We start from the raw sequence: 15,524 nt of genomic DNA, 5'->3' as shown, positions 1-15,524 counted from the left end.
TATAGGTTTTGTTTTGTTTGGGGAGTGGGGCAGTTGAAAATGTGGCCAGGGTCAACATGCCCCATAAAAAGGTCTGAGACATTCAGCACCAGACTGGGGGTTAGCTGCTCCCATCTCATGCATCCTGGTCTAGGCCTGTCTATCCCACCTCTTTCTTTTTTCATGCAACACTGTCTTTAACCTTCACGTTAACCAGATTCACCCGTTTATTATTCCTGAATGAAGTCGGGGAGCACCCAGGGCAAACAGCGGGTGGGGTCGTCTAAGAAGCCGGGTCTACATTAAGCCCCGCCCCTCGGCTGTGAAACCCTCTCCGCGCAGTTCCTCCGCCATCCTGCAGAGGGCAGCAAGGCCCTAGCCACCCTCTGAGCTGGGCCACATCCCGTCCCTCCAGGAGGGGACGAACCTTCGCTCCCTTTACACAACCCCGTCCCAGGAGCCCCGCCTGGCGTCCAGTTGCCATCCGCCTTTGCTAAAGGGACTTCGCGATCCACCTTTCCATTCCTACAGCACCAATTGCACTGAGACAAGGCTCGGGACCCCTGGGGAGGGGGGGGCGTCGGGTAACAAAGCTGACATGTGGCTGCTTCGTCGCACCAATCAGCCCGCCAAGGAGCAGCCTCACAGACCCCGCCTCGCTGCCGGAAGGAGGGTTGCGCACGCGCGGCCCCCACAGCCCCGCCCACCCCGGGAGGTCGGCCCCGGATCGCCGGCCGCTTGCGAGTCCCTTCTGAGAGTAAGGTCCTGTGCCCGCGCCAAACTGCACGATCCGAACAGCCCCTCGCCGCCCCGCCCTGGCCCAGCCTTCGGCCCCGATTCGAGCCCGACCCCACCTACCGTGAGCGGCTGCGACAGCTCCCACCCTCCCGGCAGCAGGCCCACGCGTTCGCCCGCGCAAACCGAAAGGCCTAAAGTAGAGGCATCCCCCCCACCTCTCCGGGAAGGCGGGGCCTTGGGAAACAGGGCGGAGCCCGGACCTGACGTGGGCGGGGCATCTGGGCTCACTGAGCTGATTAAAGGAGCGCTCCAAACTGGAGGACCACCATGACCGGAACAGCAAGAAAAAAGGGTGGACGACCCGCTGGTGGACAGGTGGGGGCACAACGGCGCTCTTTAGAGTCACCCTGGTAGAGTAGAAAGAATGCCGGAGGACGTGCAGGAGAGGGGTCCCCCATATTTGGACTTGTCGGTAAATGTCACTTTCCCTCCCTCCCCTACCTGTCCAACCACATATACACAGAAGGTGCCAAAAATCTATATACACATATTAAGAAAGGAAAACTATATTAAAGTTGTAATACTCAACATACATTGATAACAAAAGATGAATACAAGCCACGTTTGACTTGCGCAATTACAAGAGGTGCTCAAAGTGGTTACCATCAGTGTCCAGACACTTCCGAGAATGGCAAACTGGTACTGCTTGAGCAATGTTGAGTATCCATTTTTTTGGCATCCCCAGTATATAAAATGAGAGGGTTGAATTTCACTAATCTCTCCAGCCCTCACCACTCAAGTTGTTTGAAAGATGAGTCTCCCAGGCATAAATCCCGTGGTTTAACCTCATCCTTAACCTCGCCTGTCTCATTTCTCCCTCCATCCACTCCCATAATTATGCTCCATCACCACTGAGAAGCTTGAAATCCCTCAACTCATCTTGTACTTTGTACAACCTATGATTTTCCTTGTGTTGGATACCTGAGCCTGAAAAATTCTCCCCATCCATTTTCCACAAAAATCTTCCTCTTGCCAAGGCGAGGCCCAGTGGTGCTTCTTTCATAAAGCAGCTACTCCCAGTCAGAATTGTTTCTTCCTCTTTGCTCCCATGGCATTGTTTTAATCTTTATTATGGACTGCCTTCTGCTTTGGATTTTAGTTAGGAATTACATAAATCTTTTTAAACCGTAACTGCCTTGAGAGGGCAGGTACCCTGTCTTATCCATATCTGTAGTTCCAGGATCTTGCATACGAGAAGTGCTCAGTAAATATTTAAATGAATGCTAGTGTTCAAATATATAGTTCACGGGCAAAATCTCATTTATTCATTCATGGCCCACTAAACCATGGCCCCTGTTCTGGAACAGTTAGACCTAATTAAGAGAAGGAAAACAACACCCCTATTGGGAAATGAGACCTTTAGGTGGGTCCATTTTACACACACACACACACACACACACACACACACACACACCCTCTCCCTAGGAGAAAATAGAACCTGGGAGCTGACTCTCCAGCAAGCTAGGAGATAGGGCTAAACTAACCAGGGCAGAAGTAGGAGTCCTGGTAATCACTGGGACCTAAGTTCTTCTCTGCTAGACCCGGGGTACTGTTCCCCAAAACCAGGCAACAAGTCGACTGTCTCTCCTGGTTCAGTGGGCCCTCCTTCCTCATTCCCAGGGTCTTCAGGCAGTGGGCAGAGGCAACGGAGGGGTTGGGGGATGCAGAGGTACAGGTTCTGGACGGGGCAAGGGAGCTCATATTCTTGAGCGGCCTTCTCCCTGGACTTCTGAGGCATCCGAGCCTCTCGGGCAGGGAAAGGAGATGGCAGCCCTTGACCTAGGCCTCGCTCAAGCTGTGTGCCTGCAAAAGAGGTTGGTCAGGCCATTGTCCAACCCAGGGCGTGATGACTTCCTGGCCACTCCCCAATCTGCTGGGGCCTAGCCTCAACTTACCAGGAATGGTGTTCTCTAGGAGGAAGCCCAAGAGTCCCGCCAGGAAGATGGGCTCCATGAGCAGTGAATGAAGTAACACATCCACGGGGCTCCAGCCTACAGGGGGTTGGGGCCAGGCAGGAAGGGAACTCTGATCCTATGCAAGGCCAAGGAGTCTTTTACCTCCAGACCTAAACCTACGTCTTGGACTAAGGACAGATCTTTCTGAATTGTTCCATCCCCTTTGTCCTTTGTCCCTCTATTCTCCATTTCCCACACCCAGGCCCTTCCCACAGAATCCCTGCTCAATACTCTATCTTCTGAGCATCCATATGCCCTCCAGATACGCTTTGATAGTTCTAGGCTCCCTGTCTCTGGAAAGTTTGGTACTAAAAGCACTCACCTTATTTCCCACTTACCTTCTGTGCCATTGCCTAGGTTTCTCAACCTCAATACTACTAACATTTTAAACCAGATAATTCCTTGAGGGGGGCTGTCCTGTGCATTGTAGAATGTTTAGCAGCATTCCTCTACCCACTACATGCCAGTACCAATCCCCCTCCCCTGTTTGTAATAGCCAAAATGTCTCCAGATATTGCCAAACATTCCTTGTGGGGCAAAATCATTCTCGGTGGAGAGCCACTACTATTTGCCAAGCTGAGCTAACAAACTAAACTGTTATATGTGTTGCTCCCAGGACATCCACTATGACTTTCTCCTTCTACGTCTTTGTTTATGATGGTTCCTCCACCAGGAATGACCTCACCAAATGGGTTTAAATCTTACCATCCTTCAAGTCTAGCTCAATGTTACTTTCACCATAAAACTTACCTGGATCATCTCAAACAGAAGACATCCATCTCTCTCACCATTGAGCAGCACAGCTCTTTATTTGAACCTTTCCTATTATGTGCCTTTTACTCTTTTACTGCACTGTAACATCTGGAGGCAACTTTGTATCCCAAGGGACTAGCATGGTGCTCAGTAAATACTTGCTAAACAAATGGAGGAACTATTGATAGCAAAGCCCAGAGAAGGTGTGGGGCCTGGAGTCCAGAGAGCCTGAAGCCTGAAGCCCTTGCTTTCCTGCCGCTGAGTAACCCCTTTCTCCCTCCCCACTCCTCCCACCTGTGCTGAGCAGGACCGGGGCTTCCCGAAGCCATCTTGGCAGCAGCAGGGCCATGAAGATGGAAAAGCCAACAATGAAGACGTTCCGCCCAGAGTCAATGTCAGCCAAGTGGAAGCTGGAGAATCCAGTAGACAGAACCACAGCCTGGGTCACCCCCAGCACCCCACCTGTCTCGTATGGAAGTAATCAAAGGGTTTGAGAGAGGGCTGGCATAGCAGGGAGCATTGCAGGGCAGGGCAAGTTGTGATAGAGATGACCAAAGGCTCGTTTCTGATTCGGCCAGAAGCCCAGTCAAGGGCTTCTCTTCAGCTAAGAAAATGAGGGCCGCTGACACACAATCATATCTGTATGTCCGGGAGGCTAGTCAGAAAGAAAGGGTACCAGCCACAAGCAACCGGTTGGGCCACACTGGAGTGGGGTGTACTGGTTCAATACCAGTCCTGCGGATACACGCACTCACCAAGCACAGGCAGCGGGATGGTGATGAGAAGCTGGGCCAGCCTTGGGGAGAAACCAAGCCCCATGCAGAGCAGCCCCACCAAGTGGGCCACTCGCCGAGATCCAGCCTACATGAAGAGAAGACACTAGAAAACACAGCCAGCTCCTCAACAGTTCAAGGTATTTGCTGGCCAGCCCCTTCTCACCATCGGGATCACAACTCAAATGTCACCCTTCCAAGAAGCGTCCCTCAGCCCTCTACCTAAAGAGGCCTCCTTTACTCAACCACTGTCCCACTACCCTGCTCTGTTTTCTTAATCGCACTTTTCACACTGAGAAAACTTATTTAGGTTTTTTGCTTAAATTGTCTGCCTCTCCCTCTCTGAAGTCCCCAGGATAGCAGGGACTTTATCTGACTCCTTTTTCCCTGGAAGCCCAGCCCTGGTACAGTGCCCGAGACATAGAAGGAGTTCAGTATAGATCAGTGTCTTCCTCATACTTCTAGCCCTTACCACTTCTAGGCACCTCCCTAAAAGAGATCGCTTCTGCAAAGGGCCTGACAGAGTGCTGGGCACAGCTGGCAATCCATCAGTGTGAGTTCCCTTCCCTCTCCTGCACCTGCAGCTCCCTCACCCACACCCCCATCCACATACCTGGATAAGACTCACTGTGCCCACGTTGGGGAAGCTGGACGCCGTGCCCATGGAGCTCCCCAACAACCCGGCCAGCACACTGCCCAGGCCCTCCAGGCCCAGCCCTCGACTGCAGGCATGTGGAGGTGGAGAAGGCAAATGCAGCAGCGAGCCACACAGGGCGTAGCAGCCCAGGGAGCTGGCGGAGGCTGCCAAGGCCATGGAGATGCCTGCAGCCAGAGCCCGGGGCGTCAGCAAGGGCCAGTCCCACTCAGCTGAGGAGGGAGAAAGAGTCACTTTGGGACCAGACTCAAGTCTGCAGCATCCCCCTGCCTCCAAAAGCCTGTGCCAGAAGCATCCTGGAAGCCCAAATGTCTTTGAAGATAATGCTTTGGATAAAACCACCAAACCCTTAGGATAAAGACCATCCCTTTACCATGGTGTACAGGGTCCTCTTTGGTCTGATCCTTAGCTATCTCTCTCCAGCCTCATCTCCCACCATATTCTGCCTCACTTCCTTCACTCCAGATACACTGGCCTTGTTTCAGGCCCTTGTACTTGTACTGCTGGCCACCACGGGGCCTTTGCATATGATCCACGTGGAATGCTCTTCTCTCTCCCTTCACCCAGTTAACGCCTACTCATCTCTAACATCTCAGCTCAACGATCACTGCCTCAAGAATACCTTTGCTGACCCCTCTGATAAAGGCAGACTCCCCATTATAAGCTCTCATCACACAGTGTACCTCTTCTTTGTTCCACTTACCACATACAATTTTACATTTACTTGGGTGGCTATTCAATTAGCGTCTGTATTCCCCAACGGATTATAAGCTTCATAAACACAGGTACTGTGTCTGTCATGTTTATCACTCTGTCCCCATCACATGCCTAACACATCATCGGCACTCACCAGACATTTATTAAATTGATGAATGAGCAAATTTCATATGCAATGCCTCAGGAACAATTTTAATACATACGTCACCGACTCCACTGGCTGTGGGGGTAGGTAACATAAATGTGTGCATGGGGTAATAGTATCAAGAGGGAGTGGTAAGGTTTGCAGATGTCTCTTAACACCAAATAAAACACCTGTGCTGGGCTGGCATTGCCCCTCAGACTAGCAATTTCTCTCCCCTGTGTGTTTTGAGAAAGCATAGGATTTAAGTCAGAAATGAAATGCATTAAATCTTGAGTTCAAAGATACAGACGCCTTTATTTGAGTTAGAGGATGGAAGACTAGGAGAAAACCTACCTGGGTGAGGCAGCCAAAACCATGGTGCCTCCGTGGCAGCAGACATCCCCCTGGGGATGACGCTGAGACCCAGAAGGGCAGAGATGATCCACACACAGGCCACTGGGACCAGCACCTGCGGGGCAAGACTGAGACAGAAAAGAACCCCTCCCCCAGGTCCTTCAGGGCCAGCCTTAGAGGGTTAACAGAAGCCAAAGGACGGTGCCGAGCAAGCGTTCAGTGCCGGCCCTTGTAACCTTAACTGGCCCTGCCCAGACCCCCACATACCGAGAGGAGTCGGAAGGTAGGGATATGAGTGCAGGTTAAAAAGGTTGAAGCTGGCCTCCGGGGGCATGGGGGTAGCTGGCAGGAGCCCAGGTGCTGAGAGCAGACCACCATGAGCAGGATAAGCCTAGGAGAGAGAAGGAGCTTTAAGAGCAAGAGGCAGCAGGCATCCTTAGGGTCATAATGGAGGTGGGAGTGGCAGAATACCCTAAAAGGGGGTCCCAGAGAAGAAAGCCCCTGTAGACTGGGAAGGAAGGCACCTTGGGGGTCAGTAGGAGGCAGTGTGAAAGTCAGGGAGACCAAATAAATCCAGCAAAAGCGCTGGATTCCAAATCCACAAAGCACGGTCCCTACTCAGATAGCTGATCAGTCCAGGAGAGCCAGCAACTGTGCTAGTCCCCAGCCCCACACACCCCACTGGTCACCACCCCACGCCACTCAGGACTTACGTACAGCAAGGCCAGGCCCCAGTGCGTGGCGCAGAACAGGGCCACCTCCCTGTGGGCAGAGAGCCCCGACACAACCAGGATGGGAGCCAGCACCAGGGGCCCACAGTGGGGGAATATGTGGCCAGGAGTCCCCAAAAGCCCCAACGTGCCCTGCAGCAGCCCGGACACCACCACTGCCCCAGACACCTAGTGGAGTAGATGAGGGCACGGGGAGAAAACATTCTTCTAGATTGAGTTGACCTCAGCCTGGACTTCCTCACTAATTCCAGGGGTGGGTCCGTCCCCCACCCCTTTCCCCCAGAGCAGCTCAGTCCCTGTATAACGGAAACCAGAGTCTCCCTAATGCCAGCACTACCTTAGTCCTGCTCCCACCCCCAGGAACTCACCTCTCGGAGAGAAGAGTTCCAGAGTTCCAAGCCGTGGCAACCAGGCTCCTCACACAGTTGTAGTATGAGAGAAGCTGGGATGTTGGAGGCATGGAGAGGAGACAGGTAAGTGGAATGGAGACCCATTGCTTCGCAGTCCTAGCTGGTGCCTGGCAACAGCTCCAAGACCCCACAATGCCTTGCAATCCCATCATTGCCCATTCTCAATCCTGACCCACCTACACCTATAAGCTCAGAATGACACCCAACCCCACCCTCAGCCCCTGCTCTTCCTCTGTACTCACAGTTTCCAGGTGTCTGGATGGCCACAGGTAGCTTCTGGCTGGTCAGCACCAGAGCAGGTACAAGGAACTCAAAGGATGGAGCCTGGACAAGAGGCAGCCTGTAGGCACAGCAGCCCCAACAGGTCTAGAAACAGGTGGCAGCCAAAAGGACTCCCCAAGCTTCTCCTACCCATCCCCTGAGACCGTCCCCTCCCACTCAGGAGTTCCCCTTACCTGCTGCCCATCCAAGTTTGCAGGGTGGTAGACACACCACACGAAAAGAGGCTGGAGGCCAGGAGCTGGGCAGGGGAGTAAGACATTCCTCCTGGGGGGAGACTTTGAAACAGGAGCAGATGGGAGGCACAGAGCAGAGAGCCCAGAACCAAGATATGCTGTAGGGAGAGGAATGAGACGGGTCGGCCTTCAGAAATAGGCAGGAATACTTATTTGTAGAGGGTTCCTCATGTCACACCTACTCCCCCAAACACCCCTTTCAGTCAGCACCAACTCCCGCACTTTCTGCCTCCTACCTGCAGAGCCAGAAGACAGCAGAGGCCCCAGGGAGGGGGCCCACATAGAGAGGCCCAAGAGTGGGAGGAAGGATTTTGGATAGCAGGTGGCGGTGGCAGGGGAGCCAAGGCATCCCGAAAACCCACAGATCGGACTTGGATGGGATGGGGGTGTGATCGGCTCATGCTGTCCTGCCTTTTGTCTTGTGTTGACTGCCCTGGGCCAGAGTTAAATAGAAAGAGTAAGAGGTCAGAGTTTGGGTGAAGTTTAGCTACCTGGAGTGGGGAGGAGGTGGGGGTGTCAATGAAGCAGAGCGAAGGAATGAGGGATTTGGGGCAGGACAAGGCCCTTTCACCTTTGCCCAGCTCTTGTGCAAATTCCATCACCCATTAACCGGGAAGCTGTGTTCTGGACCCCTCCCCCAAGAATCACCATTTAGCTCCCCGTTCCAGGCTCTGTAAAGCAGGATAGGATGGGTGGAAAGACCTAGAAAATAACCTGGGGAGATTTCAGACTGTATTCCATCCTCACCACTGCAATTTGGAACCATCATGAGTACACTGCTGTCCTCAACTCTTTCATGGTCAAGGCCTCAGACTACTTCAAAAGGAAATGCATGGATAATGAATGACACGCATGTTGTTATGCGTGTCATTTATATAATGTCCTCACTGTACTATAAATGAGAAATAAAAGTAATTTATAGTAACAGGTATTTCATTACGTGAAAGGTTGGGCTCAGCTAAACCAGACAAGAAGTGGTCCAGTCCCCACACCCATGTGCAGAATCACTATGAATGTGGTGGCTAAGATGCCAACTGACACTGGTGTTTTCCTGGCAACTCATGTACCAGACAGTGCTGCCATTGGTGACCTGATGCTCCAAAATAATGAACAAGTTCATGGCAAAGAGCTGAACAAAGCAAAGTAAGTTTTAATTTACATTCCTAGGAAACTGAGTCTTTTTCAAAATGTGCAAAATCAACTTCATGTTTACATGTGAAAAGTTAGTTCTAGACTCAGATAAACAGGCTTATCCTATGTGATGTTTAGCCAGTCGTTCCAAAGTTTTTGGCATTCTTCCTAACGAGGAGGGTTCTGAGCATTTCAGGATGGCTAGCGCCCGGCCCAGTCCGGCTAAATGCCAGGTGGCATCCCTTCACATTTTTGCATTCATCAAAAAATGCCCCGTGAATGTCCACTAGGGGGGCAGTACCACCCCTGCTGTGGATCTTCTTAAGCAGTCCCAAATACCCTCAGTCCAGCTGCCCAGAGCAGTTTTCCTTCTTCCAATGATGACCTAGCCTTGGACTGCTCTTAATACTATCACGACGTGTCAGACCAGACAGAGTCAGGATCGAGACGTGTCCTCAGGGTTTGACAAGAAGCTGATGGGCTCTGCTGGATACATGGTGTGGCCTCTCTCCACAAGATGTACTTCCGAATCCACAAGGGTGGTGCTCACCCAGAACTTGGGACACACAAGGCCAACACTAGGGATGGTAGAGTCACTATCTGTCCCCCACAGCACCCAAGTCCAGCAGCGCTAGTTACCCCCGGGTGCTAGGAGCAGGGACAAAGGGAAGTTTGAAATGGGAGCCTGTGACTATCAAATACTGGGAAGTTCTGAGATGGGGCTCAGAGAATGAGTTGCAAGATGATGGGATCAGGAAGTAGGGAGGCTTAGAAGGCAGATATGGGGAAGAAAGGCCTTCCGGCGGCTGTCGCAGAAGGAAGAGTCCAGGCCATGCAACTGAAACTTTATTGAAACCTCAGTTCTACAAAAGCATGAAAAACCCAGATACAAAGCAGCGGCCAGAGAGGCCTGTGAAAAGAACACCCAGGACAGGAACTGGAAGAGAGGGAAGCCCAGGAGCAGGGTTCTAAGAGAAGGGTGGAAGACAAAAGGGCAAGGTTGAAGGTCCCAGCAGTCCCTGGCTCCTTCAGATTACATCCAAAGGATGGGTGTGGAGGGGACTTCCCACCTCACCCCCACTTAGCTCGGCAGCTCCCCCCCGGCCCTATCCATCCCTGGCTTTCCTGCTTCAGGGACATCACATAGACCCTGGTCAACATTTCCTCCCTCCCCCTTCCTTCTCCTATCTTTACCCTTCCATTCCAGGGAACTCAAAAGCAAAAGTCTAAAAGAGCCCAAGGGAGGTGAAGAAACAGGGGCTTCTCGGTCCATCTGTGACAAGCCCCCAGTCACTGAGTAGGGCTTCACCTGGCACCATCACTGCCCTGGCCAAGCAGCCAGACACTGAGGTCTAGGAGAGCAAGGACCTTCAGTCCTCCTGCCCCACGACATCTTAGCTCCCTCAGCCAGAAGAACAGGGACCACCAAGGACCCAGAGAGGTAGAGAGGATCTAAATGAAGCATTGCACCTCCAGGATCTCAGGGCCTCCTAAGTCCTGTTAACGTGTTCCCTGGAGCCCTGCCTAGCCTGGGAAAATGAAAGACTTGAGGCGGGCCAGCTCCATGATGCTGAAAAGGGAACATTGCTGGGGCTGTGGGAGCAGAGGGGGCATCGGGCTCCAGGGCCAGGGTGGAGCCAAGCCATGGGAGGGGTACCAGGGGCTGGGGGGCCCAGTGGGGACCGTATGGTTGGGGTGATCGCAGGCACGGCAGGTTGGGGAGTCTTTCTGGAGCTTCTGGCAGAGGGGACAGTTATGGAGAAGAGTGGGAGGGGCAGGAGGATCTGGGGGAGGCAGTGGGGGGGGAGTAAGTGAGGCCACAAGACTGCCCCAGAGTGAACGCAGCCCTGCGTCGCCGTCTAGGCAGCTGGAGACATTAGCAGGAGATGGCAGGCACTGTGGCATGGGAGAAGGTATGCAGGGTTCCAAGAGGCACCTGGAGGCCAATCCAAGGTCCGGGGGGCCACGTGGGGGACTGCAGGACAACCCTAAGGACTGGTGTATTACAGCCACCGATGCCACAGCCAGGGCCACACTGCTCACATATGCCATAGTTAATAGGCAGGACAGCTGCAGGAAAGAAGATATGAAAGGTCGATGTCAGATATGCTTCCCCTAAAACCTGCTTCTGACTGTTTTTAGCATACCCACCCTTGTCTCTAGAAGTCCAAGTTAGAGCTCTCTGTCACCATCTACCCCCAAACCCCATCTCCTGAGCCTTTCGGCATTTGCTTTGCATCATCACACGCACACAGCAGCCCACACAGGCCGCCTATCCTTCCTGAGCCCTCCTCACCTTTGCCAGCTGCTGGCAGAGGGAGCCCAGGACCAGCTGCCAGGCTGGCTGCTCCAGCAGCACACACAGGTCTGTGTAGGTGTACCAGCCCCGCCGCCGTCCCTGCTGCTCAGCCACACTGTTAGGAGCAGAGAAAAGACAGAGTCTGCAACTCTCCTGCAGCCGGCCCAGTGGGACCTACCAGGGAACACTGGGGAACTTGTTAAATGGACAGATTCCTAGGTTGCCTGTTGATCCAGAAACCGAGGGTGAGACCGAGATCTGTATTTTTGATAAGCTTTACCCATCCTCCCAAAGGTGATTACAAAGAGGGCAGGCAGGTTTGGAAGCCACTACCTTGGGCTAGTCTCTTTCCTGTCTCCTCCCTGCCCCCAGTTACACAGACCTTCATCCCTGTCTAGCTCCTATGCTTAGGCCTTGGCCCCCAAGTCCCTCAAGCCCCTCTTCCCAACTCTTAGAACCTACCAGCTCTCTAGCCAGCTCAGCACCTCAAAGATCTCCCGAGGGTCAGTGTAGAGACGCCAGTCCTGTGGGTATGAAGAGAAGGGCACCAAACCAGGCTCGGACATGAGCCACAGTCGTTCAATAATGCAGCTAGCTGCTGCAGCAGCAACTACAACCACCACTACAGGTAACACCTACTTGGCACTACGTGCCAGACACTGTTCCAAGAGCTTTTCTGTATTAACTCATTTAATCATCACATACCTGGTTTCACATTACATGCTCCATTAAGGGCAAGGGGAAAAAATAATCCTGCAAATGGTCCATGCCCATAGGGAGCTCAGAGTCTAGGGACAGAAAGTCTGGAAGCAAATAATCAGAATGCAGTAAGATAAGCTCTGACTCAGATGTATCCTGTTGGGCCTAGAGGAATGGGGGACCACCTATGCTCCATTTCTGGCCTCACCACACCAGGAACCCCCAAAGGCTGTAGTTAGAACAGAGAGCTAGAAAGGGAAGATACTATAAGGAAAAACACAAGAAGGACAGGCAGAAAGAGGAATGAAGAAATAACAGAAGGCTGAGAGAGAAAAGAAACATAAAGATGAGCCAAGGAAACAGAGCAAGTGAGAGAACAGCTACTCACCATGGCATTCAGGAAGCCCCTCTCCAGGGCATTGAGAGTGGGCACTGCCACACCCCCTGCAGCTCCCCATTCATCATTGAAGACCTCCTCCTCCTCCCCTTCATCGTAGAGGTACTTACTGGCCACCATCTGCAGAAGAGCCAGGAGTGGTGTCAGTAGAGTTCACACCGAGCTCCTGGCTCACCAGAGATGAAGGGAAGGGGGCATCTTACCATAGAAATCAGGAACAAGTCAGAGGAGGACACATGCTGTAGGTAGTCCGGGTTTCGGTGCCGGAGCCGTTCAATGTACACCAGAGCTAGCATCATAGCACACGGGGATATGCATGCCTCCCTGGGTGGCAGAAAGGATCAGTAATTAAACCCAAGGGTCTTTCAGCTCTTGGAAAATTAACTCTTATGTTCATCCCTGTATCTTTACATCTTCTCTTCAGAGATAACCATTTCCTCCTCTCTAGGGTCCAAACACTCTCATCCTGTCCCCCTCAACTCCAGGCTCTCACCGGGATACATGGGCTACGTATTTCTTCTGGAGTCTGCGAATAGGGCTGGGCGCTGCCTTCTGGAGCAGTTCCACAGCAATGTCTGCAGGGGGCAGAAGGAAGACAGAGTAAACAAACAACTCCCCCGACATGCCCCTCCCACCCCAACACACACACACACACACACACACACACACGGCCCCATTGCTATCAGGGAAGACCCAGATCTATATTATCTGAGGCTTTGGAGACAGGACTATAGTAGCAAAATACAGATCAAATTCTCCCACACAGACAAAAAGCCCATCCCAAGTTTGAATTCCAGCTTCTTCCAGCAGGAAGGTTTATTTCCCTGTCACCTACAATTATTTAGATTTGTTTTCCACTCTTTTTCACTTGAGAAATATGCTTTGTTTATTTGGGAAACATATGGTGAATATTCTTAGAAAATTAAGAGTTTCTGGTATACAAATCAAGAGTGATATTGCGTTGTAAGATAACAATGTATTTTCTACTCCTTTGAGCTAAGAAAAAGAAAAAAAAGAAGAAAAACAAACAAGTGAAATATAAACCCAGTTCTATTTATACCAGGTACCAACGAGCAGGTAGCTGGAAAGTCAGGGCAGCTCCTGGGGTACACCTCGAGGCATTTTGGTGCCTGCTGACAGCCCCACTGCACACTCTCACTCGCCCCGACACGCGGTCGAACCTGCCATGGGGCTGGAGAGCTCCTCCAGGTTACAGTCCGCTTCCCAATCCCAGCCATAGTAGAGTCTTCTTCGGATCCGGGCACTCAGCTTCTGGTGTCCTGGGAGGAACTGAAACAGGGCAGGAGGGTGGTGGAGGGTGAAGGGCAGGGAAGGGTACGAACGGAGACCTGGCTGCGGGCTCGAAGGGGGTGCGCGGCAGCAGGCCCGCCTCACAGCTAGTGGGTCGCGTGCCCCACCCATCCCCGCGTTCTCTGGATTGTTTGCCAATGGCAGCTTGTCCACAAGGGGTGGAATCCTCCTCCACGGAGGGCTCCCCACGAGCGATTCTCCGAGAAGGGCGCTGGCTGGCCACCCCTACCGCCAGTCCTATACCCTGAGGCTCTCGCCCAAGGCCTAAGCCGCCGGGGCCTCGAGTAGGCACGGGCGGAGGGGCTGCCTCCCGGCTCCCGGGCCGACCGTCAGGCGAGCTCGCGGTCCCGCTCGGCCCAGAGGGGAGCGCCCGGGGTCCCATCTCCAGGCGCGAGGCTGGGGAGGGGAGGGCTGCACGCTCACCGAGAAGTCCTGGAAGCCGGTGAGGGAGAAGGTGCCTTCTTCGTCCAGCAGGAGCCCGGCTAAGTCCATTGCGCCGACAGCCGCAGCCCTGCGAAGGGGGAAGGGAAGGGAACGAGTTGTAAGCTGGTCGCGGAGCCGTCTCGGCCCTCCGGTCCACCTGCCCGCCGGCCTCCCAGACGCCGGCCACCGCCCTCGCCAGTGCCGCCCCCTCCCGTCGCGCCAGCGGCGGCAGGCGGGGCCGAGACGGGCGGGCGCCTCTTCCTGTTCCGCCCCGGGCTCCCCGGCTCCCGGATTGAGGCTCGGAGCTCGGGGCGTAGGGCCCACGGGCCGGGGCGCTCACCTCACGCAGTAGAGAGGAGACCTGGCTACGAGGCGAGTAGTGGGCTAGTGCCGCGCCGCGCCGCGCGTCTGCCGGGCGTTTACAAGCCGCGGTGGTGTCGCCAGCGAGTCAGCGTTGGGCACTTCCTGCCGCCGCCTGGGCCAAGCCACTGGCCCCTACAGCCGGGAAGGAGCTGGGCTCGAAATCCTGGGCACACTGAGCCGGTCAGGTCACAGAGCTGAGTCCCAGCGTGCCCTCATCTGAGAAATGGGGACAATTCCTTAGGGGACCATGCCGCACAGAAGATGAACGAAGCCTGCTGACTTTTCGTACCAATAAAAATGTTAATGTGCGTGAAACAAAAACGCAGGAGAGTTGCTTCCAACTGTTTTTTAAAGGGGGCTATGCACACACAGCAACGTACAGTAAAAAACGTCGGAAAGCATACACAAGAAAATAGTGGGTGAACTATGGACAAGGGAGCAGGGAAACTTACTTTTGCTGTACACCTTTCAGTATACTTTTGAATTTAAAATCTAAATATGTATTTTGTAGCGTTATTGCGGAGATGAAGTGATTCAAGAGACTATAAAACGCCTAGTACGTTATAAGCCTCAATAAATGGTGTTAACATGCCCCCCCCACGAGTTAACAGCACTTAAACGAGGTTTTGGGTTTTATTTTTAAACTCACCTCCTGACCACAATCTTGCTTTGAGCAAGGGATTGGAAGGAGTTTCGACATGGGAAGGGAAAGTTTACAGAAAGAGACCGGGAGGAAACAAACTTTCAGAGTTGGTGAAGCTGTTTTTGAGTCCGTCGGGTCACGTGCTGGGGTTTGTTTATCCTCGGGAGGGAACTGGGAGGACCAGTACAGCGAGGGTTTAGTAAAGGGACGTCCGCCGCCCTGCCAGAGCAGAAGCAGATCCTACCGGGGATTCTGGGCACCCTTCCTGCCTCTTCCGCCCGCTTCACCCGGAATACCATGCCAGCACCAGACTCCCTAGCCGCCCTGCCTACACAGAGAAGAAGACGGGCTGGGGTGGGCAAACGCGTAAACACAGTCCTTAGGTCAGGCGGAGCCAGACACCGCCCGGCCCCGGACCTGCGGTCACCACTCCAGGAGCCAAAACAAACCCGCCGAAGAACAGGGGCACCGGCAGCCGGTGGCGCGCAGGCGCG

General features: G+C 53.4%; 2 protein-coding genes across 3 annotated transcripts in view; both read right to left on the bottom strand.

Moving 5' to 3' along the window:
* LOC117025817 (solute carrier family 23 member 3) overlaps positions 1-10,021 on the bottom strand; it is an 88,712-nt gene extending 78,691 nt beyond the window's left edge. Inside the window, exons 1-12 of one of the 2 annotated variants that reach the window (XM_033112052.1) lie at positions 8,001-10,021; positions 7,705-7,862; positions 7,492-7,589; positions 7,208-7,281; positions 6,826-7,007; positions 6,376-6,499; positions 6,109-6,223; positions 4,872-5,125; positions 4,241-4,346; positions 3,780-3,947; positions 2,673-2,768; positions 1,722-2,580 (exon numbers count right to left, since the gene is read on the bottom strand). In XM_033112052.1, coding sequence (XP_032967943.1) covers positions 2,288-2,580; positions 2,673-2,768; positions 3,780-3,947; positions 4,241-4,346; positions 4,872-5,125; positions 6,109-6,223; positions 6,376-6,499; positions 6,826-7,007; positions 7,208-7,281; positions 7,492-7,589; positions 7,705-7,862; positions 8,001-8,363 — 2,031 coding nt within the window. In that variant the 5' untranslated portion in view covers positions 8,364-10,021 and the 3' untranslated portion in view covers positions 1,722-2,287. Of the gene's footprint in view, positions 1-1,721; positions 2,581-2,672; positions 2,769-3,779; positions 3,948-4,240; positions 4,347-4,871; positions 5,126-6,108; positions 6,224-6,375; positions 6,500-6,825; positions 7,008-7,207; positions 7,282-7,491; positions 7,590-7,704; positions 7,863-8,000 lie in introns of those variants that run through there. The other variant, XM_033112051.1, reaches the window with a different exon arrangement.
* CNPPD1 (cyclin Pas1/PHO80 domain containing 1) lies at positions 10,015-15,470 on the bottom strand. Its single transcript, XM_033112061.1, has 10 exons — positions 15,037-15,470; positions 14,365-14,603; positions 14,025-14,112; positions 13,472-13,580; positions 12,784-12,865; positions 12,494-12,614; positions 12,282-12,410; positions 11,657-11,718; positions 11,192-11,309; positions 10,015-10,965 (listed from the first exon to the last, which is right to left on the bottom strand). The coding sequence occupies exons 3-10, from the start codon at positions 14,091-14,093 to the stop codon at positions 10,420-10,422; spliced, it is 1,236 nt and encodes a 411-aa protein (XP_032967952.1). The 5' UTR covers positions 14,094-14,112; positions 14,365-14,603; positions 15,037-15,470; the 3' UTR covers positions 10,015-10,419.
* Positions 15,471-15,524: the final 54 nt, after the last annotated feature.

This window comes from Rhinolophus ferrumequinum, chromosome 8 (assembly GCF_004115265.2).
Source record: "Rhinolophus ferrumequinum isolate MPI-CBG mRhiFer1 chromosome 8, mRhiFer1_v1.p, whole genome shotgun sequence".
Classification (NCBI taxonomy): domain Eukaryota; kingdom Metazoa; phylum Chordata; class Mammalia; order Chiroptera; family Rhinolophidae; genus Rhinolophus; species Rhinolophus ferrumequinum.
The sequence above is the reverse complement of the archived record's forward strand: the minus strand, read 5'-3'. Positions and strand labels throughout refer to the sequence as shown.